This window comes from Sphaerodactylus townsendi, linkage group LG06 (genome assembly GCF_021028975.2).
Source record: "Sphaerodactylus townsendi isolate TG3544 linkage group LG06, MPM_Stown_v2.3, whole genome shotgun sequence".
NCBI classification, from domain to species: Eukaryota; Metazoa; Chordata; class Lepidosauria; order Squamata; family Sphaerodactylidae; genus Sphaerodactylus; species Sphaerodactylus townsendi.
The window spans coordinates 71683782-71711110 of record NC_059430.1 but is presented as its reverse complement, the minus strand read 5'-3'; the positions used below and the strand labels follow the sequence as shown (position 1 = coordinate 71711110).

The 27329-nt window shown below is 39.7% G+C and overlaps 1 protein-coding gene across 2 annotated transcripts in view; it reads left to right on the top strand.

The window, feature by feature from the left end:
* Positions 1-27329, top strand: part of TFEC (transcription factor EC) — a 94275-nt gene that overhangs the window by 45662 nt on the left and 21284 nt on the right. For both annotated transcript variants that reach the window (XM_048500763.1, XM_048500762.1), the window contains exons 2-4: positions 12778-13029; positions 16612-16707; positions 25820-25934. In XM_048500763.1, coding sequence (XP_048356720.1) covers positions 12778-13029; positions 16612-16707; positions 25820-25934 — 463 coding nt within the window. The remainder of the gene's footprint in view (positions 1-12777; positions 13030-16611; positions 16708-25819; positions 25935-27329) is intronic.

Here is a 27329-nt window from a genome sequence, read left to right as displayed (position 1 = left end):
AAAAGGGCCTACTCTAGGGTATAATCTACTGCTGTTATACCTGTATGTATAATAGTTAGTGTTGGACTACAACCTGAAAAATCCAGATATTAATCCCCACTCTGCCATGAAAGTTTGCTGAACAACTTTAAGCCAGTTGCTCTCCCTTGGCCTACTTCACAGGACTGTTATGAAGAAAAACATGAAGGATGGAAAAATGATGTTGTAAGAGGTTTTGGGGTCCCAAACCATTGCAAAGAAAAGTGGGGTATAAATGTTTACATAAAGAAAATGTAGATATTAATCTTTTTTTTAAAAAAAGAAAAGACTGGTGGCTTATGGTAGAGTTAGCTTGTAGAAGAAACTGCTGAGGAATTGGATGGTATAGTTGCTCAGTTTTTAAAAATGGAGTAAAGGCTGGATTCTTTTGATATAGTGAATGTATTAATGCATTGTTCCTTAGTTGTTCAAATAAAAATAGTTCCATTTCCTATCAAAGACTGGACATGGTGTATCTTCCCTTATTACGGGGAATTAAGGAAAAAAAGGAACTTTATTATATGAGCTAATTTGATATTGTCGACTTATCCAGCTTATCCAGCACTTTTCGAACTAGCAGAAACTGGCTTCAAGAAGTAACACTTCAATTAAAACTACTTCTGAGAGGGTGACTGGGCAGAGGCAGAAGTAAATACCCAGCCCAAAACAAATATCTGTTTAGATAATTCTAATCTGCTAACACAGGTAGTCACTTCTATATATTTGACTTAGGACTGGCTCATGGGAGAAATCACACTGATCAGCAGCCACATTAAACAATGATGAAACTTTTAAAATGCCACCAAAGACAAACATGATTCTTTTCTTATAACATTTTAAAGTTTTGTTGCTCACACATTTCCTCACAGTTGTAATATCCACAAAATGACAGATTTGTTGCTTCCTGACTTGTAAACACACTCTCTTCCTCTATATAGTTGAAAAGCCAAAGTACAAGAAAAGATCCTCAAGAGACAAAATAACAAAAGCAAAGCCAAGACCTAGTAATAAAATAACAAAGCCAAGACCTAGTAATTATAAGAAGCAGAATAACTACAAGCCCTGGCCTGGATGACTAGTCTAGTCTGATCTAATTAGAACCTGGAAGCTGAACAGGATCAGATCGAGTTAGCACTTGAATGGGAGACCACCAAGGAAGTACAGGGTGGTTAATAGGAAGCTTGCAATGGCAAACCACCTTCAAACATACCATATCTGGCATATGTAATATTAGATAACACATCATCACAGTATAATAAACAGTACTATTACCAAAGGGCAATATCCACAAGCAATTTAAAAATATAAATTGACAAGCGGGTCTGATAAATGATCTTTGTACACTTTAGCACATACAAATAGAACATACTTGTCAACACAACTTATTTCATCCAGCTGTGAGTATCATATAGAAACCAAAAATAAAACACCTGTGTGCATACGTAACAAAGATTTAATCATTTTCAATAGTTTTTATCCAGAGTATTTTTTCTGCTGTGGTAGATTATTAATTTGTTTCTTCTTTTTATGCACATGGTATGTAACCAGTCACATAGTTGCTCTGATAGATTGCCATTTACATTTGCAGAAAAGAGGGTGTTGATTTCTGCAGATTTCCCAGTTTGCCCCTTGTTCCCAAAGGCCCTTTGATGCCCAAGGCAAAGCTTAATTAACTGCAGTAGGAAGGAGAAAACACTGCTCAAAAATGTCCATGAAGGCATGCCATTATTGTGCATTTTTTGGGCCTTTAATGCAAAAATAGCATTGAAAAATACTTGAATTATAATGGGAAAATTCAGTATGAGGCAATAGAAACTGGTGCAACAATGTATGTGTTTCTCTCCAGGGGGAAACAAAATGAAAATGGGAATATTCAAATTGAACCCAACAGCTGTTACTTTTATTTGTTATGACCGTTGGCCAGCATTAAAAAAAATTGTGGTGCATTTACATCTTCACTTTGTAAACACATTATAAGGGAATTAACATAAATATGAAAAAGAAAAGGGGCTAAAAGACATTCTTGTTGTACTTTTTCTTTGGTATGGGGTTAGGCTTTCATGACTCTATCTTACCTGTAAGCTTGATTTTTCATGGAATTTGATAATAAAATAGAGGTGGCAGTAAATAGAGTGCACCATTTTATGCCACAGAAGTTCATGTGGGACAGTACCAATGGTAGCTTTAAGGTCAACAAATGCTGCATAGAGGGTTCCTTTAGCAGAATGGACATGATTTTCAATAAGATAGTCTAAAACAAGACAGTGGTCCATCGTTGACTGACCATGTCTAAAGCCTGCCTGTGCCTCTAAATATTCCTCCTGGTGCAACCATTTACATAATTTTAAACAAAGGTGTTTGATGTACAGTTTGCTAATAACATTTAACAGACTTATTGGTCTACAGTTCAATGGATCAGTTTTACAGCCTTTCTTAAAGATTGTTGCAATAACTGTCAAACTGCAGTCTTTTGGTATTTGAGCTGTTCTATAAATAGATGAGAAAAGAACTGCCAGTATTAGTGCCTACCAATCTGGGTCTGATTTCAGCCAATCCACAAAAATAAAATCATTGCCTGGAGCTTTGCCACATTTCAACTGATTTATAAATTATTTAATTTTGTGGGTTTTTATCAGTGGCCAATAGGGGATGGAATCAAGATTAATCAATATTAACAGAAGGAGACACTTTGAAAAAAGCAATGAAAACTAATGTTCCCATTTTTCAGCTGGAATTACATTGGACCAGGAGCAGGATAAAGAATTTTGGGAATAGGTGGTCAATCTCCAAAATATTGTGGTATTTTTAGACTCAACTGTTTTAAACCATGCCCGTCAATTCACAATGTGCACAACTCTCTTTTTTATTTTTTATAATTTTTTACAATTTAAAACTTTTTCCTTTTTGGAGAAGGCTATAATATTCCTGTAGTTGTCAAAAAGCCTGATAAGTTTTTCTTTGGCCACCACACAATCCTTATCAAATCATTTTTTTAAAAGAAATTTTAGGGAAGCAAGATTAGTGCAAGGTCTAGATAGGAACAAATTAAAGCTCTGAATCAAACTCTCATAAATTAGCAGGATAGAGGGCCCCTCAAGTAACTCCCTCAAGAAACTGTCATAGATAGTTCTTGTTTGAGAAGTATTAACCCAATCCAAAAGATTAAGTTTAGTGTTCCACTTGAGTTTTAAACTGCTGAAATCTGTCAAACAACCTGGAATTGAATTCTTGTAATTTTTTAGTTGATGATTTCTAAAATTGAAGCAACAGATAAGAGGTAAACGATCACTTTCAGATCTAGTTGGGACCATAAATGATAATGTTCTATGTACCATATGCTGTGATGCTACAAAATAATCTATGGTTGATAACTTAGAACCGGACCAGTATGTAAATTGTCTGGGGCAATCTCCAAGGACAGTGCTATTCAAAATATTTGAATTTAATTTGTTGAATGTTTGGACAAGGCAGGAACGAGAAAAATTCACTACTGGGTCAAGGGATAATCCACTCATAAAACTGCTTTTTAACTTCAGCAGACATCTTTAAAATTTCATCATGTTTTGGGGTAGGCAACCTTTTTGGACCCAGAGTCAAACCTGCCTGCAACATTTGTAGATGAAGCTATCAGTGTGCTGGCAAACAGAAGCATGTGGATGTGTTGTTGAAAAAATGTAAAATAGTTAGCAGAGTAAATAATCACAGATGCTGCTGGTTAGCTTAAATAAAGTTTACCAGGAAAATAGAAGGGAAGGGTAACATGGTAGATAAACAATAAAAACAATGCTTTCTAAGATGTGCTACATTCTTCATCCACATTGCGAGAAGGTGTATCTCACACACTGGCTGTTTCCACATGGGCGAAAAACAGTGCCCTAGGGATGGTAAAACCACCATCCCTGGGGCGCTGTTTGCACAGCTGGCACTGCTACATCGCAGCAGCGCCGTGCTCACCCTCCTCAAGCTGCGCAAAAATGCTGCTTTCAAAACTTGCTTAATTAGCGAGTTTTTTTTAAAGCAGCGTCTTCCACCCACTGCCATGCAAACAGCAGTGGGTGGAAGGCGGCGTTTCCCCTGTGCCACTTTCCCCCCCTTCTTACCTCGTCTTGGCTGTCGTCGCTGTAGAGAAGCCAGGGGACACACCTTCAGGCCTCCATCCTTAGAGGTGTCACCATGACTATGGGGGTGTGTAAGCGGCCCCGCAGGCTGCTGGGGCACCGGGACCATTTGCAGAATGGCGTGTGAATGGCCCTGGGTGGTGTACCAGCTGTAACTATGCCGAAACAGCCTGTGCGGAAACAGCCACTGACTAAGAACAAAGTTTACAACTTCCTCCCAAAGTGCCTACGTGCTTCAAAACACATTGCCTACTAATCACTTCATTAATGTAGGTACCTAGTTACTCAACGCTGCATTGGCTATGCTAATCTAGCCAATGTTTAGTAACAAACAGCATCATTAACTCTTTCATGACTGAAGAGCTGACACTTGTTCAACACCCCATCTCAAGTATCAGTCACTGAAATCATGAAGGTTCAGTCTCTTGCATAGGTTCTCTAACTTTCCTCTGGTCAGCTTCTTGGTATGTCAAAAACCATGACTTCTGAAGGACAGTACTTGATATCAGTGATTCCTTCCTGTTGCATTTTTTCCCCAGAAGAACACTTGACCTCAATATGCTTGCTTCTTGGTTGGATGCTTTCACTCTTTGATAAAGTGATGCATGACTGGTTGTCTTCAAACAATGTTATTGCCTTAGGTTCATCTACGCCAAAATCCATTAGTAGTTGTACAATCCACTTAAGCGTACTGCATGCATTTGCAGCAGAAATGTATTCAGCCTCAGTTGTTGATAGGGCAGCTTGTGATCGCTTTTTACTAGTCAAGCTTATCAGACTGTCTCCATAGAAGAACAGGCATCTGCTTGACAACTTGTAATCAATTTTGTCTTTACCCCAGGCAGAGTTCTTATATCCAATCAGTTGTGGGTTGTCACAAGATCTTTAGTTTCAAATCAGCTGCTTAAGGTATTTAGCCAGCCTCTTTACAGCTTTCCAATCATTGTGAATTCACATTTCTGCTTAAAATTTCAACCGTTGCAGAAATGTCAGGTCTTATCACTATACTTAGCCTCAAAAGTCTGTCAATTGCCTCTTTGTACTGTAGATAGTTCTCAAGCAATGCTCCATTCTCTAGTTCAAAGTAAGTTGGTTCGAATGTTTACACCTTTGGCATCCTTTAGATCCATGAACTCAACACAGTCCATAATTGTGTGTTTCTGGTTCAAGAGAAAACTTCCATATTTGGATCTTTCAATTTGTATTCCAAAATAATGATTATTGCCTCCCACTTATTTAATGGTTCAAGCCTTGAGCAATTTCTTTTGCATCTTCTTTGCTTTGATAGCACAACAATAAATCATCCTCAGAAGTTAGCACATACTGGTACTGGTCATCTTTCTTTCCCATGAGTAGGCAGGGTTCTGAATTTCCTTGTTAAAAACCTTGACACTGTAGTAGCATAGTTAACTTTTCACTCCATGTTCTGGCTGCAGGTTTAGACCCATCATTGAGGAATGTTGTTCTGACATCTACATGCCCAACATACATTCCACCTCAATTGTGCTATACTCAGAAGAGCTCTGATGGAGATGTACTTGGCAACAGGTGCAACATCAGTTGCAGTTTTGTCTCCATCATCTGCAGACTGTTCAGTCGTCCCCTCCCTACTTGAGGGTTAAAGTTCAGGTTGTAAATTTGCATAAAAGCTGATAGAATCTTTGTTCCATCTCTCTGGTTGTCTCACAGTACCCTCTGCTTTCTCTGGCCCAGCCTCTCCTGCCTCCCCTTCTGATTGAGAGGTCTTTTGTTGAACAACAATCCTGGCAAGCAGCTATCCAGCCATGTCAGTAAAAGAGTCTTTTCCAGCTTCATGGCTAGTCTGAATTGTGGACTCAAATTATTTGTTAGCTGGGAGTATATTGCTTTCATCAATGTACATGGCATTGCATATTTTGACCAAAAATGTCTTAAGGTCCATAATTCTGTACTCTTTCCCACATAGAGTGTAGTAAACAAGGATTCCCTCCTGGGCTCAGGGGTCCAGCTTCCCCGTTCCCTCCTTGGGAATGTGGGCATAGGTTTCAGACCCAAATGCCTTCAAAGGTTTTAGGCCTGGCTTCTTTCCATACCACAGTTCAAATGGTATTTTCCCTGTAGGTTTGCATGACCTAAGAACATAAGAACATAAGAACAAGCCAGCTGGATCAGACCAAAGTCCATCTAGTCCAGCTCTCTGCTACTCGCAGTGGCCCACCAGGTGCCTTTGGGAGCTCACATGTAGGATGTGAACGCAATGGCCTTCTGCGGCTGTTGCTCCGAGATCACCTGGTCTGTTAAGGCATTTGGCAATCTCAGATCAAAGGAGGATCAAGATTGACAGTAGCCATAAAATCAAGCTTCTCCCCTCCATAAATCTGTCCAAGAAGCCCCTTTTAAAGAAGCTATCCAAGGTTAGTTGGCCATCCACTTGCACCTCCTGTGGCAGCATATTCCAAACACCTCAATCACACGTTGCGTGAAGAAGTGTTTCCTTTTATTAGTCCTAATTCTTCCCCCCAGCATTTTCAATGAATGCCCCCTGGTTTCTAGTATTTGTGGAGAAAGAGAGAAAAAATTTCTCTCTCTGTCAACATTTTCTACCCCATGCATTAATTTTTTGCTTGAAGAGCTTCAATCATATCCCCCCCCCCTCAGCCAGCCTCCTCTCCCAAAGCTAAAAGAGTCCCAAACGCTGCAGCCTCTCCCCTCATAGGGAAGGTGCTCCCAGTCCCTCAATCATGTCCCTTGTTGCCCTTCTCTGCACTTTTTCTATCTCCTCAATATCCAGCTTTTTCGGAGGATGTCTGGCTGACCAAGGGAACTGGACACGAGTACTCCAAGTCGCTTGGTCGCACCACTGCTTTATATATAAAGGGCATGACAATCTTTGCAGTTTTATTCATCAATTCCTTTTCTAATGATCCCCAGCATAGAGTTTGCCTTTTTCACAGCTGCCATGCATTGAGTTTGACATTTCCCATGGAACTATCAACTAAGACGCCTAAATCTCCCTTTCCTGGTCTGTGACTGATAGCACTGACCCCTGTAGCGATGTATGTGAAGCTTTGGATTTTTTTGCCCCTATATGCATCACTCTTACATTTTGCTTTTACACATTGAACTGCATTTGCCATTTCTGGAGCTCCACTCACCCTAAATTTATCAAGGATCCGCTTGGAGCTCTTCGCAATCCTTTGTAGTTCTACACCACGCCTACATAATTTGGTATCATCTGCAAAGCTTGGCCACCACGCTACTACCTACCCCTACTTCCAGGTCATTTTACTGGAATAGGTTAAAGAGCACTGAGTCCCCAAAACGGATCCTTGCCAGGGGACACCCACTCCCCTACATCCTGTCATTGTGCTGAGAACTTCCCATTTCATACACCCACTCTTTGTTTCCTGTTTTCTCAACCCAGTTTTTTAATCCATAGGAGGACTTCCCCTCTTATTCTTCCTTCATTGCTGGAGTTTTCTCCAACAGTCTCTGGTGAGGAACTTTGTCAAAAGCCTTTGAAAATCCAAGTAGACAATATCCACCGGTTCACCCCTGTCCACATGCCTGTTTACACCCTCAAAGAACTCCTAGTAAGTTTGTAAGACCAGGATTTGCCTCTGCAAAAGCCATGCTGACTCTCTTTCTCAGCAGGTCTCTTGCTTTTCTACATGTTTTATAATTTTATCTTTAATGATAGATTCTACTTGAATTTACCAGGAACAGATGTCAAGAGCTGACTGGCCTGTAATTTCCGGAGTCCCCCCCTAGATCCTTTTCCTTAAAGATTGGTGTGACATTGGCCATCTTCCAGTTAGCTTCAGGGATGGAGCCTGATTTCAGGGATAAGTTGCATATTAAAGTGAGAAGATCAGCAATTTCATGCTTGCAAAGGGCTCTTTTAAGAACCTCTTGGGTGAATGCAATCTGGGCCAGGGGATTTGGTAACATTTAGTTTATCAATGCCAGCTGCCAGAACTTTACTTCTTCCTTGTCTACCACCTATCTTCGCTAGTTCCTCGGATTCGCCTCCTAAGAAGCTTGGATTTCAGGTGCAGGAATGTTCCTCACCTCCTCTTGGGTGAAGACAGATGCAAAGAAATTCATTCGAGCTTCTCCTGCAATCTCCTGCCATCTTTTAGCACACCCTTTGTTCCTTTGTCATCCTAACTTGGGCTCTACCGGCTTCCCTTGCTTTCAGCTTCCCTGCTTTTTGATGTACTTGAAGGAACTGTTTGTTGCTGAGATGTCTTGCCCGATGTTCGCAGCCATCGCGTTCCTCATAATCCTTTTTTTGCCTCGCCTTACAGCTAACTTGCTTCTCTTTTGCCACCATTTGTGATTTCCCTCCTCATATTCTTCATCAGCCAAACTGGACTTCCATTTTCTAAAAGACATTTTCTTTTTTCTGATAATTTCCTCTCAACCTCCCCTTGTTAACCATGAGTGGCTTTCCTTTTGGACTGCGTGCTTGCCTTTTTTCTAACCTGTGGAACACATTCCAGCTGAGCTTTTTATTACTGTGTTTTTAAATAACCTCCAAGCATCCTGGACAGTTTTGACTCTCTTGATTTTCCTTTTCAGCTTCCTGCGCTACTATCCCCTCATCTTTAGAAATTTCCCTTTCCTGAAGGCTGCTTAATGTAACTACATTAGTAGTTGCCACTTGTTCGCATGCTGAGGATACTGAATCCATGACAGCATTGTGGTGCAGCTGTTCCCTACTCGGCTCCAACAACACTGATTTTCCCTTGCACCAGAGTCCCATGGGTCCCCACATAGAATTAGATCTAGGATCCCCACCTCTCCCCTGGTTGGTTTCCACAACCATCTGCTCTAAGCCACAGATCGATTTAGCATATCCAGGAATGCTCTCTCCTTACTATGACCTGAACATGCATTTTTCCAGGTTTACTTATAGAGGGATAGTTCCAAAATCCCCACCCCATTACCACTAAGCGACATTTTTTGTTTCTACATGTTGAAGCCTCTCTAATTTCTCTTTTCCATCTCAGGAATCCTCTTGTGCACTTTGGTCAGGGGGACGATAATATATTCCCTAATATTAAACTGTCCCTTCACACCTGCAGTATTGTGATATCCACAGTGATTCTGTAGGGGAACCAGCTCCCCTTGCATTGTCTATTTTATGTGATGCTATGCTCTCTTTGATGTAAAGGGCAACTCCACCCCCAATGCGCCCTGTCCTATCCTTCCTATAGAGCCTGTAGCCTGGTATAACAGCATCCCACTGGTTCTCCTCATTCCACCATGTCTCTGTAATGCCCACTATATCAAAGTCCTCCTTCAAAACTCTGTACTCTAGCTCCCCCATTGTAAAGCTATTGTAGCTCTGTACTCTGTATCAAAGTCCTCCTTCAAAACTCTGTACTCTAGCTCCCCCATTGTAAAGCTATTGTAGCTCTGTACTCTAGCTCCCCCATTGTAAAGCTATTGTACCTGCTATTGTAAAGATTGAACTGCTATTGTATTTACAGTGTCTGCCCAACAGGGGTCAGGCAAACCAGCTTGAAAGTGCAGGCAGCATGCTGTTTCATGGATGGTTCTATTCAGGTGCTCAGTAGCACTATTTACTGAGGCAAATACATTACACTCTTACAGTGCCCTATTCCCTCTTGTTCAAGGAACCTTTGGAACTCATTGCTACAGTACTCAGTCCCATTGTCTATAAACAAAACTTCTAGAGCCTTTTGGAACTTAATTTTCATAGCTGCCACATAAGCTTTGAATCTCTGAAGCACCTCATCCTTGGATATAAGGTATAAATAGGTAAAATGACTGCCAGGAAAATAGAAGGGAAAGGTAAATGGTAGAAAACAATAAAACAGTTCTCTCCAAGCTGAGCTACATTGTGAGAAGGTATAATTTACACACTGACTGAGAACAAAGAAAGTTTACAATTTCCTCTCAAAGTCCCTACATGCTTCGAAACACATGGTTTATGGATCACTTAATGCAGATACCTAGTTACTCAATGCCCAATTAGCTATGGTAACGTAACTAATGTTTACTAAACATGAAAGAGGCAAAGCAATTCCCTGGACCACACTCTTCTGAAGAAGGGGACCTAGAACTGATATCCTGTCTTGCTTCCCTCCACACACTTCCTCCTCCTGCTGCTGTCCTGCGAGGAGAGAGAGGCTTGCTATTTTGACATTCCTTTTATTTTGATATTTCTGCATTAGATCTACCTCCACTTCTGCTCCCTGTCACCTATGCAGTCCCTGGTGAGGGAAGGGGTCACACCATCCCTGGAAAAGGGGGGGGAGAGCATGGGAACATTGGATATATGGCGGAACCAAGCACTCTCTGTTAAAATCTTGAGATATCAAGATACCAAAATGAGAATTTAAAGGTCAGTGTGGTTGAGCTTCTTCTCTTTGACATCTACTTGCTGGCTACAAGATGCTGTCAGGATGAGTAGGAAGCAGGAAGAAGCTGGCAACCTGGAAGGGGGGCAAAGGGGAAGGCATGGGCATAGTGTGAGGGAGTCGGAAGGGTGAAGTTAGGTAGGCTGGCTGTGGGTGGAGTGAAGATATCCGGGGCAAAGCTGTGATCACTGGCAAATCTGCCCCACTCTGGCAGCGAAGCAAATTAAAGTCATGCTAGATGTGGAGTTGCTTGCTGCAGAGAGAATGGAAAATGAAAGTGGGGCTTGATAAGAAGGGCTTGAGGAAATATGTCTGTACAAGAAATCTTGCCACAATGGACAGTCACCCCTGTAGTGCAGTAGACACCTTGTGCATAATCTGACATTGTAATCATCCCAATCCAGTGTGTTTGACAAATGATTCCACTGGTATCTGCTGGACTGTCTTAAAATGGGAATTAAAAAAATGTTTTGCATTTTATTTTTGATAATAGGGATCAAAAGCAACTTAAAGTATCATTCTGTTCTCCAGTTTATCCTTAGAAAAACAATCTTGTGAGGAAGGTTAGGCTGAGAGACAGTGACTAGTCCAAAGCCACCTAGTGAATCCCCTTGTTACTGTAGGGATTCAAACCTGGGTCTCTCAATTACATCATGGTGTCTCTCATGTGTTTATCTTTTCCATTGGAAAAGTCCAGAGGCCACAGCAGTTGGGACAGCTTTGCTGCTGCACCGCCACACCATTGCATTGCATTGCAATGACACTGCACTGCATCCAGAGTGCTTTCCAGGCAGCATGGGGAGGCAGCAAAAAGGAGAAAAACCCCAGCTGCCCAGAAAGCCCTCTGTAACCCAAAACAAAGTTTTGCCACACTTTTGATTCCAGGGCTACACTGGGGGCATTCCCAGCCTGAACTGGAAGCCAACTAATATCAGTTCCACCCCCAGGAACATCTACACAATGCCCCCAGCTGCATCAGCTCTTCAGGGGACAGCATTTCTGACTTGGATGCTGCTGAGCTGTGAAGTACCTGCCTGCCTCCCAGTTTACCCACCCCGCTGGAGTAAGTGCTACTTATGCTAGCAGGGTGGGCAAATGTGACAGTGTGGTCCTGTACTGGCTTTATATGCTGATTCATCCTCCTTTGCATAGGACTGCCCAGCACTTAATTTTGTCTGAATTTGGTTCTAAGGGAAATAAAAATTAGTAAAATTCAATTAATATTAAGATGGTATAGATTGAATCAAAATATTGCTGAGATAATTTTGTGAAAGAATATGTTACATTAAGTGGAATAAAAATAATATCAAAGGATATAACCAAAGTTCTCTATTGTTTAAATCTTAAGAATCACTTAAATAAAATCAATTAAGAGAGATTTGGCATTAGTCATACTATACCATGGCAAAACAGCCAGAGGGTGAATGAGACAGTGAGGACTTGTGTATTCAGTTTCTTTAAAGTAGATAAATTGCAGGAATGTTTCATTGATTTTGAGGAGTTGTTTGAAGTAGTGGCTGTCAATCTGCATAATCAAAGCATGATCTAGACTTAACCAATTAACTTTTTTTTGGCATGACCACTTAATTTATAAAGTCTCACTGGCTTTTTAAAAAGCCTTACTAGTCCTTAAGAGGCTGCTGAGCATAATACGTTGTTTGGAGTTGGTTGGTGATCAGCTAGGACAGTATTTGTGGATTATTACTTGGATGACAGCAGAAAAATGCCTCATTTGACTGATCGCTCATATTGCCAGGTGAGCTAGCAAAAATGAAGATTATTTTGAATAACAGGTTTAAAATTTGTTTCATGTGTTTCTGTTCAAAAGCAATAATTCAGTAATTTTATAATAAATATCTGTACAAATTGGAACCATTTGTTTAATATTTGCTATCTATGCATGCTGTATAATTTGTGCATAAATTTCAGCTAAAATGTGACTTTAAATAGGGATACGTTATGACTATATCTGTCTTTTCTCTTTCCAAAATTATTTATTTCTGATGGCGGAATGAAGCATAAGCATCAACCTGAGAAACAGAATTATGAAGATGCTTAAAATACTGTTAACTTATGAATATAGTACGACTAGAAGTCCAGTATAATTAATACACTTGCATTTGAATCACAGAATTTAGTGGGGTATAAAGACATTTTAACTGGAAGCACCGCTGGAAAACCACTGTATCAGTAATAATATCAGAATTATATTATCAAAAATGATCAGAAGTATCTGAGAAAAACAGCTGTTGATTCTCTTCTCTTTATAGGTCCAGACACACTTTGAAAACCCTACCAAGTATCATATTCAACAAACACCGAGGCAACAAGTCAAACAGTACTTGACTCTGGACACCAAACTGTCCAACCAAACTCTATCACTGTCTCATTCCCATTCAGTCATCTCTTCAGGAGCAATACCCATATTAAAGAGTGGACAGATGCTGCCGGCAAGTGACATCAGCACTCCTGGAAGTCCAGTGACCAAGTTACTAACACTTGGAGGAGAACATGAAAATGTGGTATGACTTGTTACTGTAACATATCTTGGTAAAGAAAGGCTTTCCACAAGTCAGTAAGGAAGCCTGTAAATCCTGTGGATACCTGGTACAGTTTTATTAATGTTCTGTTTGCTGTGCATTTTTCTCTTAGTTACTGATTCTTCTGTTTTCCTTAATTACTCCCATACTCCCATACATGATCCCAGCCAGTGGGGAATCATCATGAAGCGACATCATGATGCCATACAGCCAAACAGATTTTGCTATGTGATAATGTCACTGAGGACAAAGAGAGAGAGGGTTTGTGTGTGTGTGTGTGTGTGTGTGTGGGGGGGGGGTGACTCCCTTGATTAATCATGTGGGTGGTTGGGGATCAATATTGTATTATGTAAGGTATTATGCAGCAAGATTTGGCTGACAGTAAACAAAATCTAGTGAAAAAGAGAGAGAAGAATAGTAATAAAGGGTGAGTGCTCACATTGGCAACGTTGTGCCCCCTTTGGCCACCCTGTATGTCTCAGTCATCTGGCACATCCACTTCCTCCAAGTCCTATGTTTGGGTTGCAGTCCAGTGAACAAGAAGAAGGCAGGCATAGTGGTACATGGAGAAGACCCTTTGCCTCTCAGACAGCACCCAGCTGGACTGATTTTGGCTAGACAAGGCTGCCTTTTCAGGAGTCAGCGACATTTGCTACTGGTGGGTGCCAGACCAATTGATTTGCTCTGATGGGCTGTAATCCTGCTATTGTCATAAGGACTATCAAACTCCAGAAGATGGAGATGGGGCTGGGAAGGTGGTGTGAAGAGTTAATTGGAAAGGCTTACCTGTGATGGCATGGATACCTCATCATGTCCTGGCTCTGAAGCTGCTGTACCTACAATGAGTCATTGATGGAAGAACTCAGCCACAGAATGGGTAGACATTCCTCTCACATATGGGTTTCTTGCCCCAGTGCTGGCTCTGCTATGGAAGCTGTTCTCCTTGTGCTCTTGCCGCTGTCCTGGCTGCCATCTCTCTTGCTCTAAGTCCCCATAGCCAGATGATGATGAGCAGCATCCCTTGCTGCATGCCCTACATTATGGGGTTTGCTGGGTTCTGGCTGGGTTTTAAATTGCCCAGGTTCCCACCATTGACATTCTGAGTAGTTTTGGCACTTTGGGGGCGGAGATGCACCGATGGGGGATGGGAAATGCTTATTATGGGGCTTTATGGGTTGTTCCAAAATTTTGGCAGGCATAATCTTGTGCTGGCAAAAGTCATTCCCAGGTTGAAAATGCTCAGGGAGTGATATTTGCACCAGCCCAAGGGTTGCCTCACATCTATGAGGCTTTTGCCTCCCCTTCGGGATTGCTCTGGAAGAGAAGAAAATAAACAATAATATAATAAGCAGTAAACAAATATATGATAATAGCAACAATTATTAACATTATACAGTAAAATTAATAAGCATCAAATAAGCATCTTTCGCATGCCACCCCTCACTCAGTCCCGTTCCCTTGCATGCCACCGCTCCCCTTCCCTCCCCTCCCTCCACTAGATGGGCGGTCCATGTCCAGATGCCGGGCTCCCTCCCCTCCCTCCCCTCCCTTGCATGCCACCCCTTACTCACTCCCTTCCCTCACTCCCCTTCCTTTGCATGCTACCCCTCCCCCTATCTCCCCTCCTTCCGCTAGGGTGGGTGGGCCATATCCATATGCAACACAACACAAGCCTTTATTGGCATATAAAACAGGACAAAACTTTAAAACAAAACAAGGTTAAGAAATACAGTTAAAATTGCTAAAATTACTAATTTCCAGTATAAAATTTGCAACAGTTTCACAAAAGAGCACATCAGAGCTGTTCAGGAGATTGGGTATCTTATAACACTCATGCCACTGAGAACATTGCAAGAAAATGGAATTCATGTATTTCATGAGTATCTTATTGTATTTAGGGCATAGAAACAAAGAATGGTCAAGTGTTTCAACCGTAGCATATCCAGATGCTGTTCCATATCCAGATGCTGTATATTATTGAAAGAGAGATTTCTGGAGACTGTAAAATAAACTGATATTCTTTAGAAAACAGGATATGCTCCCTGCTGGAGTTTGGTATTACACCTAATCATGGAGTTCTAGCATCTGATTTTTCATATTTAACATCTCCTCAATTATATCAAGCTTTTATGCTCACAAGATTTCATAGAATCATAGAGTTGGAAGATACCACAAGGGTTATCAAGTCAAATCCCTGCCATGCAGGAATACAAAATCAAAGCACTCCCGAAATATGACCATCCAGCCTCTGTTTAAAAACTTCCAAAGATGGAGACTCCACCACTCTCTGAGGCAGTGTATGCCACTGTTGAACAGCCCTTACTGTCAGGAAGTTTTTCCTGATGTTTAGGTGGAATCTCTTTTCCTTCACCCTGAACCCATTACTCCTGGTCCTAGTCTCTGGAGCTGCAGAAAACAAGCTTGCTCTCACACCAACATGACATCCCTTCAAATATGGCTATCATGTCACCTCTTAACCTTCTCTTCATCCAACCAAACATTCCCAGCTCCCTAAGTCTTTCCTGGATGGATCCCAGACCTTTTACCATTTTGGTAAAAGACGGAGACTCCACCACACTCTGAGGCAGCCACTGTTGAACAGCCCTTACTGTCAGGAAATTCTTCCTAATGTTTAGGTGGAATAACTTTTCCTGTACATTGAATCCAATTCTCCTTGTCCTAATCTCTGGAGCTGCAGAAACAAACTTGCTCCCTCTTCAACATGATATCCCCTCAAATATTTAAAAATGGCCATCATGCCACCCCTTAACCTTCTTTTCTTCTGAATAAACATACCCATTACCAGTGGTGGGATCCAAAAATTTTAATAACAGGTTCTGATGGTGGTGGGATTCAAACAGTGGCGCCATCGCACACACGCACCTCCAGTCCCTATTGGGCAGGGAGGTTGCTTTAGTAACCCCTTCTCGGCACTCAGAAAAATTTAGTAACTACTTCTAGACAAGTGGTGAGAACTGGTTGGATCCCACCTCTGCCCATTATCCAGCTCCCTAAATCTCTCCTTGCAGGTCATGGATTCCAGACCTTTTACTGTTTTGGTCCCCTGCCTCAAGACCTGTTCCAGCTTATCAATATCCTCCTTGAATTGCGGTGTCCAGAACTGGACACAGTATTCCAGGTGAAGTCTAATCAATTTAATGCACTCCCCACAGTAGTTCTTTTTCGGAGATTTGCAGACCTTCTTTATCATGAATACTTTGTCCATTAAGGCTTAGAAATCTTGAGTCTGTATCCCATGTTTTGCTTTACTGTCACTTCCATGTAAACTGGGATTCTTTAATTAGTCCCCTTCTTCACAATTTTCATGGATAATCTGATGAGAAGCTTATTTGATACCTTCTCTAAGACCAGTGCCCTTATATTAGCTATTTAGTAGCAAGGTATCTTTAAATTGCTGTGAAGATTCAGGAGCATAAGGTTAAATTATCTGATGACTGATCTTTTCTTTGTAATGTTAAAACAGCATTTTTGTTCTTTCTTTTGGTATGTTTATATGTTTTGCCAATAAACGTATTGACCTGAATGGAACTATTGTTTTATTAGATGGATGACGTTATTGATGACATAATTAACATGGAATCAAGTTTTAATGATGAAGGAATGGGTTGCTCTGAAACATCACTACTCATGCAAAGAACTGTAAGTAATTATTAACTTGTGCTATTCTAACTGAAATAGATAATTCAGCTGAGGGCTGTAAATCTGGTGTGTAAAATGGTAAAAATTGTTTCTACCTCCATCTCTGTACAAAAATACTTGCTTTGTAAGAGCACTTTGCTTTGGTACTGGGAGCAATTAAAGCAATATTGCTACAAAGTTGTCTACATTAATATAGCATTAATCTAGAATTATCACCCTGAAATTGTGAATGTATTGCCTTCCTATTACAACATATTGTGTTTGCAGCATTAAATATATTGATTTTTTAAAAATGTTTTAACTTTATTGTAATTTTAAATAAAATAGTGAGACGATCATATGAAACAACATAAAAATTAGATACATGCTTAAAGCACAATAAATAATTAAAGTTCATTCAATTATTCAAATAATAAATTAATTTCATTCCAATATTTATGTATTTATGTATTTATTTATTTATTGGATTTTATAGGCTGCCTCACCCCCGAAGGGCTCGAGGCGGCTCACAGTCATAATTATACTCAATAACAGTTACATAAAAACATAAATATAAGTTAACCTGATAAAATGAAACAATTATAGCAGCAACAAATCTTTCAGCAGCAACAGATACATCAGAATTAAAGAAAACAAGGAAATAAAATCAGGCGCCCAATCTAAAAGCCAGGAGGGGAAGGGCCAAGCCCAAGATGGAAGTCATGTCCCTGCCAAGATGGAATATAGCAGCCTCATTGGGGGCTTTATATTCATAAATCATGCAAAGTAACATTGTGAAGTCATTTTTGAAAAGAGAAAAATATTATCCAATTAATACAATTTCTTTTAATAATGAACTACCCTTTTAGCTATATCATATTTCATAACTCAAATTTACTCAAACAATAAACAAACTGTATTTCTTCTCCCTTAACCGTTTTACCTTGCATTTTCTCAACACTAGATTATATTACTTTTTGTTGTCTTTTAAACTTTGAGGTCCACTTTTTAATAGTGTTTCATAAATATTCCACAGAGATAAATTTGATATCCTTATTTACCCCGGTGTTCCTTATCCAAAGTTCCCAATTTTGTTTATATGTCTTTTGGGATAGGTTTCTTATCTGATGTGCCATTTCATCCAATTTGTAAAGTTTTTTCTATCCAGTCTTCTTGTGTTGGTATTTTCTCTGTTTTCCATAGTTTTGCTAGGATTATTCTTGCCAGTGCTATCAAGTGAAATAATATATGTGAATGTTGCTGTATTTCATTACCTGAAGAAAACACTGAACCTAAGAGATAAACAATGGATTGTAATGGGAATTGTATTCCTACAATTTTTATAACTTGCAAGTGAATCATTCTCCAATATCTATTTACTATTTTACACTTTCACCATAAATGGTAAAATGTTTCCTCTTCCTGTCTATACTTCCAACACAAAGATAAATTATTTTTGTTTATTTTTGACAACATGGTTGGAGTTATGTAGCTTCTATAACATATTTTAAGACTTTTCCCATAGGGCCGTGTTTGGGGTATATTTATACACACTTGTCCAACATTTAGTCCAGTTTTCTAATGTTATCATATCCTCATGATCTTGTGCCCATTTTATCATGTTTTGTTTTACTATTTTCTGTTCTTGTCATCCAATGTTTATTTTATTTGAAAAGCTCAGGGAAGCCAAGCTGTACTCTTGTCTGTATACAGAGCCCAACATTTACTTTATTTTAATGGATAATGAGTAGCAGTATGCTTGTATCTGAGAATCTAGCATTTCCATCCTAAGCAGAATTTCACTATTCTAAGCTCACTGATCTCAGTGGAATTGTAAGGGTAACTCTACTTAGGATGGTTTTGTATGAGTGTAATCCTATGCTAGGACTGCACATCTATCTGTTATAGGCCATGCCAAAATAATGACTTACAATCAAAATGGGCAGAAATTCATTTTATTTGTTAAATTTAAACACAAACATTAGCAAGTCTAAACTCCCATGAATGTATTTCACCAACAATTTCCATTTGATGGAGAATGCTGTGAAATATAAAAATAATAGAATGCAGAATTTCCCTGATGTATTTTTCAATTTCAATTAACATGTATGATTTTTGTTAGCAAAACTAATATCTTGCCTTTCATCCCAAACCATGCTTTCAAGGTAGCTCACAGAAGAAGCAGCAAATCTATTAGTCAATACAATTGTAACATGCAGATTGTCAGTTGCATGCAAAATATTCACATTTATAAATGTTATTTAATGAAGACTCTATGAGAAATTTCTTGTCAGAGTCCGGTATCATCACAACACTAAGGAAGGGACCAGACGAAATATTAACAGCCCTGCTTGCTTATCTTAGGTCACTGAAATGGGCTGCACATGACAGCATCTTGGCAAATACCTCTGTGAGGCACATTTTATGCTAGAATAGACAAGGTCCAAGGAAGACTTGATGAGAGGTTCAGCGTTGCATTTCTGAAAAAAAAAACTGATAGAAAATACTTTGGTGGAAAATATAGCTATCCATATCAAAATACAGGTAGAATGTAACTCTAGCTAAAGAGCCAAGGATTTCAGGCCAATCTTGCCTCAGAAAATCATATCCCTTTTAATTAGGAGCAGAATAGATTGATAATTGGAGTGCTGCATAAGGCGCATGTTCCTTCCTGCTTCTCCCATGCTGAAGTCCTGCCTGCTCAGAAATCCAAAGAAAAAACAAAATCACACCAAAGCAGAGGGACGTGCATAGATAATTCAATGTCCACTGTCCTATATATCTCTTAGCAAATGAAACATTAAGTATTGTCAAAGGCTTCACAGCCAAAATCAGCTGTCTGTTGTAGGTTTTCCAGCTGTGGTCTGGTAGTTTTTACTCCTAACGTTCTGCATGCATCTATGTAACTGTATTTATATTCTTCTAGCTGTATAGAAACAGTATAACTATATTTAGTCCTGACCTAGATAGCCCAGGCTAGCCTGATCTTGTGAGATCTTGGAAACTAAGCAGGGTCAGCCCTAGTCAGTATTTGGATGGAAGATAACAAAGGAATACTAGGGTCATCATGCAGAGGCTGGCAATAGCAAACCAATTCTGCTCCTTTCTTGCCTTGAAAACCCTACAGGGTTGTCATGTTAGCTGACAGCAAAACAACAACATTAACTGTGTTCAGGATTGCACTTTTAATGTACTGTTAGTTTTCACCAAACTCAGGCATACATTTGCAATGGAGAGCATTAAGCTTGGATTTATACGGTGATTAAAAGGGCAAACCTAAGCAGGTCTCTTCAGAATCGTATTCCAGTCTATTCAATAGGGCATACTCCCAGAAAGTGTTCTTAAGATTGTGCCATTGGTGAATCATCTTCTGAACATCTGGAAAGTAATGGCCTTTTTTGTCTGAGGGTTTTATTAAACATTACAGATGCCAGGAAAAGCTGTGTTTTAGTATATAGTGGGTTGAGCTACTTCCTAGCTTTTCCATATAAACCATCTGAAGAAACTAGTGAATACATATTCACTGAAGTGAATTCTATGGTAATTTAGCAGGGACTGAGGGAAGGCTGTTCACTTCCTTCCTGTTGAGCTTTCTGCCTTTGAAAGGTAGGTGAAAGCCATGAAGAAAAGCATTCCTCGCTGAAGCATTCAGAATTTTCTCTAGAGCTGCCAGTCACTTATCAATAGAAATGTGTTGGGACTAACCAATTCACACTGTACGTTAAACGCAGTGTATAGAGAAGAGGAGAAAGGAGTTTGGGAGAGATTTCTGAAGCTTTTAAGAGAGAAGAATGCATTTCTCTCAAAGTACCCCACAAATTAAGTGTGTACTCCTAACTTTCTATTGTATTCTGCTATATCTGTGCAAGTTACTACTTTTTCTTTCTCAGATGATCATATTTCAGAACTTTGGATGGTATCCTTTAAAAGGTTTAATAATGAATGACTTAGAAACGAAGAACCTTCTCAAATGACATGTTTGCAAAGCCCTTCACGGACCTGTTTTTTAAAAATAATTATTCTTACTTTAAAAAGTGGGAGGCTCAGATAGATCATTGCTGGAAAAGCTTACTCTATGTCCTGCCATGAAAGCAACTAAAAAGTAATCAAACTAGATGATAAATTTATTTGTTTGTTTGTTTGTTTGTTTATCATTTATTTATTTATTTATTTATTTATGTATGTATGTATGTATGTATGTATGTATGTATGTATGTATGTATGTATGTATGTATGTATGTATACCCTGTTCTACCCCCTAGTTCTGCTAGTGGGCAGTGCTTGCTCTGGCTTTGGAGATAGGATGTGGAGGAGCTATTAAAACAACTCATCAAACTTGGTTAATTGTATGTGGCTTTTCATAACTTTTCTCAGGGCTTCAGTTTGAAATTTAGTTGTATTTTCTTTGTGCAGCTAGTTAACCATTGGCCATGTTAATCATTTCATGTGGCACTGAGTGAAATGATTTACAACAGGGTGCAAGGGAGGGGCAGAGTGGGAAGAGAGAGAGAGATTCACATTGATCAGTAGTCACTGGAAAAAGAAAGACATCCAAATGTACTGAACTGAAAGGTACCATCTATCTAAATATATCTGCATGTGTATGTGTACAAAAATGTTTCCAACCCTTAAATGAGTAACTGACAGTTGGATCTATCATGTGCAAAATTCTCTTCATGCTGGTTTTGATTGGATGGAAGGTTCCAGGCTCAATTTATGAACTCTGATCAGCCTTTAAGAAGTTTTAAATATAGGGCCAAATTACATATTGTTTGTTTTTGCTTGGCTTGTGGTGGTGTGTATGCTCCTTCCAAAGTGATAGGAGAATGAGCACTGCTGGACTGTTGAATTCTTTTCATGAAACTTTTCAGTTCTAACTGTGCAATCCTAAATACAGTTATATTAACATGATTGGGTTTAAATTCTGTTTGCGCCCAGATGTGCAGAGGTTCCTTCTGGTGAATATCCCCAGGACACGTCTTGGAGTTAAATTGGGCCGCAGCCCTTTTATTGAGGCAGAAGCTGGGCAAGCAAGAGGAGCACATCCGTTTTGTGGCCGGTCAGCACCCCTGGCTGACCCAGCACTCATTGTTTAAAATATAAGTCTTGTTTTTAATTCAACCAATTATAATTATACAACTACCTGCTCATTTAAGGGTTTTCGCTCAAGTCTATTCCAGTATACACAGGTTATAGATCCCAATTACCCCTCTCATTCTCTGCCTCCAAGTAATCTCCTTAACCAAAGTAGAGATGCCTACTTAGGGTAACAGAAGCTGTTGCAACCCAGCTGATAGGGTTGAACACCTACTTTACCACACACTATAATAGATTTGCAACTCTCCTTTCCACTTCTACCCACCTTTGTATGATGGGCAGCTCCATCCATGTGCTGGGTACCTGACCGTAAGTGGCCCTACCTGGCACCCCCAAAGAGGCTTCCCAGCAGCATGGGGAATGAAAAAACCTCCCCACCTCCAAGAACCCTCAATGGGTAACCCCACACTTACACCAGCCAAAAGGCTCCTCCCTGGCCTGGCCTGGCCTGGCCTGGTGTCTGGGGCAGATGAGTTATCTAAGAAGACCTGGGCAAAAGTTCAGGGCACTAGTAGTAGCTTTCACCAATCCTAGGAGTTTGTAAACATCTATTTTGGAAACTACGTCAAAGTTGTCCCAAAATAGGTGGTATGTTAGGCAGTCTTCCAGTGGGCCTATATTGCAGTTAGTTGGATCACAGTGTATTCTTGATATTTTACCAGCAAAAACTTTGCAAAAGAGTTACAGCTAATTGTCCTGATATAGAACAGCTCAGTTTTAGGAGCAAGATACCACGTTACCTTAAACAATTAGAATGGATGTATTCTAGCTGATACAATAGTAGCAAAGATGTAATATCTAAACTGCTGTCACCACCACTTCCTAAATCTTCCAGTAGTTCTATAATATGAACTTTCAGACTCAATACAAGTTCTCTACCTGCACTTTTCTAGATATCTCCAAGTCCTTTTAGATTATCCAGCTCAGCAGTAAACCAGGGGGCTGAGTTTTGTCCCAAGAGAGGAAAAGGACCCTGAGGGTTAACCTTATCAATAGCTTCAAGGAACTTCAAATTTCATTTTTTTTCTACTAAAACATCAACAGAGAACATATTTGAAATCTTAAACTCCCATAGAACATTTTACAATCTAGTAGGATTCAAGATCCTCCATGGACAAACCGTTTTAACCGGACCCTTCTTCAGTGATAGGTTGATGGTACATTGACCTTGGGTTTGAGTAGGCAGTGTTCAGACCATGGCCATTTCTGCATGACCAGCTGAGTGGGGGTGCATTGGCATAGTTCATGCTGATGCATCCCCGGGGGCTGTTCGCATGAACAGCCCCGCTGAGTGTGTAGACAGCAGCGCAGCCTTCGCACAGGCTGTGCCTCTCCCGGATGCCTCTCACCTCCTGCCACCTTTTATCATTGACCCAGTGTTTTACTGGGCCAAAATTGGTGAGTTCGACCCATGCAGAAACAGCCTCTGGTTCAGGATGAATCTGCAGTTCTGAAATCAAACCTGCCCTCAAAGATTCAGTGCATAAGATTAAACTAGTGACTTTTTAATATGTGTGTGTGTCTTTGTACTAGTATATAAAAGTGTTTGCATTCATAACTATAATTACCCCAGTAAACCAATAAGGTTGGCTTGTATGAAAACCTGATATATTAATTCGTTATTGATTTCAGATTCTAAATAACTGGGAAGATCATAAATTTTATATAGCTTTTATGGTTCAGTATCTATTTTCATTTTATTTGAATATCAAGCCAGAGCGGTTTCCAGTGTACATGTGAATTCAACTGCCATCATCTAGTTAAAGAATGAGAGGAAAGGAGACAGAACAAGTTTTTTGTAAAAAAAAAAATTATGAGCACAAAAATACATTTTGGCTTACTATTCAGGTGTTAAATAGTGGTGCTTCTGGTAGAAATGTGCATAGCTTTCAAATCTTTCATATGAAATATAGTTTGTTCCTGAGTACTATAGAGCTGGATTCTCAACAGTCTATCTCCATAAAGACATAAAAGATATAAGTAAAATTTCTGAAACTGACTTAAAATAAAGGTATATAGGGATTCTGAATGGCATTCATATTCTATTTTAAACTATAGTGTTGATGGTGTCTGTCAGCAATTTATAAACTGGTAGTATAGGAGTTTATATCCATATCTTGTTCTTGAGGATAGTGTTGTCTTTGCACTTATTATAGGTTAGTTTAGGGGATTATAACACTCATTTCCCCATTTACATTTTTCCCTCTTTGATGGAACATTTAAGCGACAGTTATGGTTATTAATTTGGTATTGATTTGTGATTTGTTATTTCTGTTTATTTTGGTGAATTTTGATGTTTTTTAATGTTCACTTTTGTAGTATAGTTCTGCAATTTTTAAAAAATCTGTAAAAATATTTGTTTTTCATTTACATTATCTGCACATCCATTTGGTGGAATAAGTAAGATGAGAAGTAGAGACTGACCCAAAGTCAACCGATAAGCTTCAGAGTTTCATGTTTCATGCATTGGTGTACACTGAGAAAGTTAATGAACAGAGGACGGAGTAACAATAGCGTCAAGCAGAGAAATATTAACTTATAGTCCACTGCCCTACATTCTCAGGAAGAAGGGATATGCAGGCATGTTTTTCTATTGTAATGAGCAATATTTTCTGATACAGTTGTGAGATCTCTAGATCTGGTGCTTGTGCTCAGCTCATACAAGGTTGAAGAAGAGCACACAGATGTAACCATATTGAATAACATGGTAACATTTGTAGCAGACAAATAACAGACTGTTATGATTTTTACACTTTCTTTCTATGTGAACCAAGATTCCTATGATGCCAGTTTTAAGAGGAAAGAAGAAGAGTTTGGATTTATATCCCCTCATAGGGGCTTACAATCTTCTTTCCCTCCACCCCCCCAAAACAAACACCCTGTGAGGTGGGTGCGGCTGAGACAGCCCTTGAGAACTGTGACTTGCCCAAGGTCACCCAGCTGGCATGAATTGGAGTGCACAGGTTAATCTAGTTCCCCAGATAAGCCTCCATAACTCAAGTGGCAAAGGGGGGAATCAAACCCGGTTCTTCAAATTACAGTGCTCCCCACTCAACTCTTAACCACTACGCCACTGCTGCTCATATTAATGTTAAATAATCTTAATGTTTTGTAAAGATTTCATATGATGCAATAAAAAGCAATAAATAACAATACTATGGGTTGGATACCAATGATAGAAATCTTCACTGCTGGAAGGATTTCTGTCAGTAAATCAGGACTTTCCTAACCCTTCACAGCCTGAAATGTCCTGGAAATGCACCTTCTAGAAGACAAGGGACCTTCAAGAACAGCAGGAGAGAGCAAGTGGAGGTTTGTAGCAGGAGGAGGCAATTGATGAAAATCTCCACCCTCCCAATCAGCCAAAATTTCCATTGGATCCAACCCTATTTGTTGTAGCATCCAGGCATATACAGCAGATATCTCTTGATATCCTTGTTATGCAATTGCCCATAGCATAGTGTCCATGCTGCAATGCTTTTGCTAGTCCCATTATAACATATTTGGAACCACTGCTTCTTTAAATGTTCTATGAAGCATAAACAATTTGAGAAATGAATTTTGAGTTCAGCGAGGCAGTTGGAAATTCACTTGGGTCTCAGGTAAGACTATTAAGATTATTTTCCTTTTCAACTTGAGTCATGTTTGAAGTGTAGTTGTAGTAATCCTATTATTGGAAAATATGCTATGGCATTAATTCAAAATCAGACATCAGGGGCCATAACCAAGCATTCTTCTGCATATAAAACTCACATCAGCCTCATTCGAATTTCTGCATACAGAACAATGGCAATCTTTGACCCATAACAGTTAATTTTATTTTATACAAGATAAGGGCAAAGTCTGTCTTTAGATGCATATTTGCTGCTCCTACTGTAATTAAGTCATGAATACGCATCTGAACAGGAATTTTGCTCTTAAGTGCCTACATATGCTTGTCACCTTACCAATCACGAATTAATTTTGATATCCTCACCCTCTTAATTTTTGTCTTTCTCTTCTCCTCATCTCTCTTTATATTTTCCTGTTCTTGCAGCTCTCAGGTAGCATTCTGGATATATACAACAATGACCAAGGAATGCCAGCTGCAAATATGGGTCTCACCAATACTTCCTGTCCATCTAATTTGCCTGTGAAAAGGGAAATCACAGGTAATAGATGATGGCATAGTGTAATCATTCTGAGTGTCATTGTACTTGTTTTCAAGAACATTACAATGGAAATGTTTGTAGTATATTTAAAGCAAAAGCAGATCTATGTTCCAATACTAGTTCAAGTAATTTGAATTCACAAGTTCAGTGCAGAAAACAGTAACCCTGAAATGCAATAACTGCTTGTCAAATCATATCTGCCACATTTTACAATATCTTCCTATTTAAACTTTATAATACTAAATAGCATCAGTATATCAGCATATATTCCCCCTTTGTACTAAACTGCCCAGTCTAAAACCCTGTTCTGTTTTCATAAATCTTGTTTTTTAGTTTTCATTTTGTTAATGAATATGGCTGATTGTTTTTAAAATATTTTGCATTGTGTATAATTGATTTCATCAGGTTAGATCCCATAGAAAGTTTCAGATAGGGGAAAGTTTTTTCCAGCTCCTCTATTCCAGTGCAGAAATGATCCCCACCTCTAGCTCTCCTCTTGCGCTCTCTTTAGAGATTCCTGTTGCCCAGGAGCAACATTTTGTGGTTCATCTTGGAATGCAGCTAGGGTGAGGAGATGAGAAAGCCCGATTCCATTGAAAAGGCAAACTCTATGCTGGGGATAATTAGGAAAGGAATTGATAATAAAACTGCAAAGATTGTCATGCCCTTATAGAATGCAGTGGTGCAACCGCACTTGGAGTACTGTGTTCAGTTCTGGTTGCCACATCTCAAAAAGGATATCGAAAAGATGGAAAAAGTGCACAGAAGGGCAGCGAGGTTGATTGAGGGATTGGAGCATTTTTCTTATGAGGGGAGGCTGCAGCGTTTGGGACTCTAGTTTGGAGAGGAGACGTCTGAGTGGGGATATGATTGAAGTCTATAAAATTATGCATGGGGTAGAAAATGTTGACAGAGAGAAATTTTTCTCTCTTTCTCACAATACTAGAACCAGGGGCATCCCTTGAAAATACTGGGGGAAAGAATGAGGACTAATAAAAGGAAACATTTTTTCACGCAATGTGTGATTGGTGTTTGGAATATGCTTCCACAGGAGGTGGTGATGGCCACTAACCTGGATAGCTTTAGAAGGGGCTTGGACAGATTTATGGAGGATAAGTCCATCTATGGCTACCAATCTTGATCCTCCTTGATTTGAGATTGCAAATGCCTTATCAGACTAGGTGCTCGGGAGGAGCAGCAGCAGCAGCAGCAGAAGGCCATTGCTTTCACATCCTGCATGTGAGCTCCCAAAGGCACCTGATGGGCCACTGTGAGTAGCAGAGTGCTGGACTCTGGTCTGATCCAGCAGGCTCTTATGTTCTTATGATAGAAATCCCTCACATCAATGGAGATTTACCACAGACTCCTGCTCATAGTTTTTAGGATTTTTCCTAC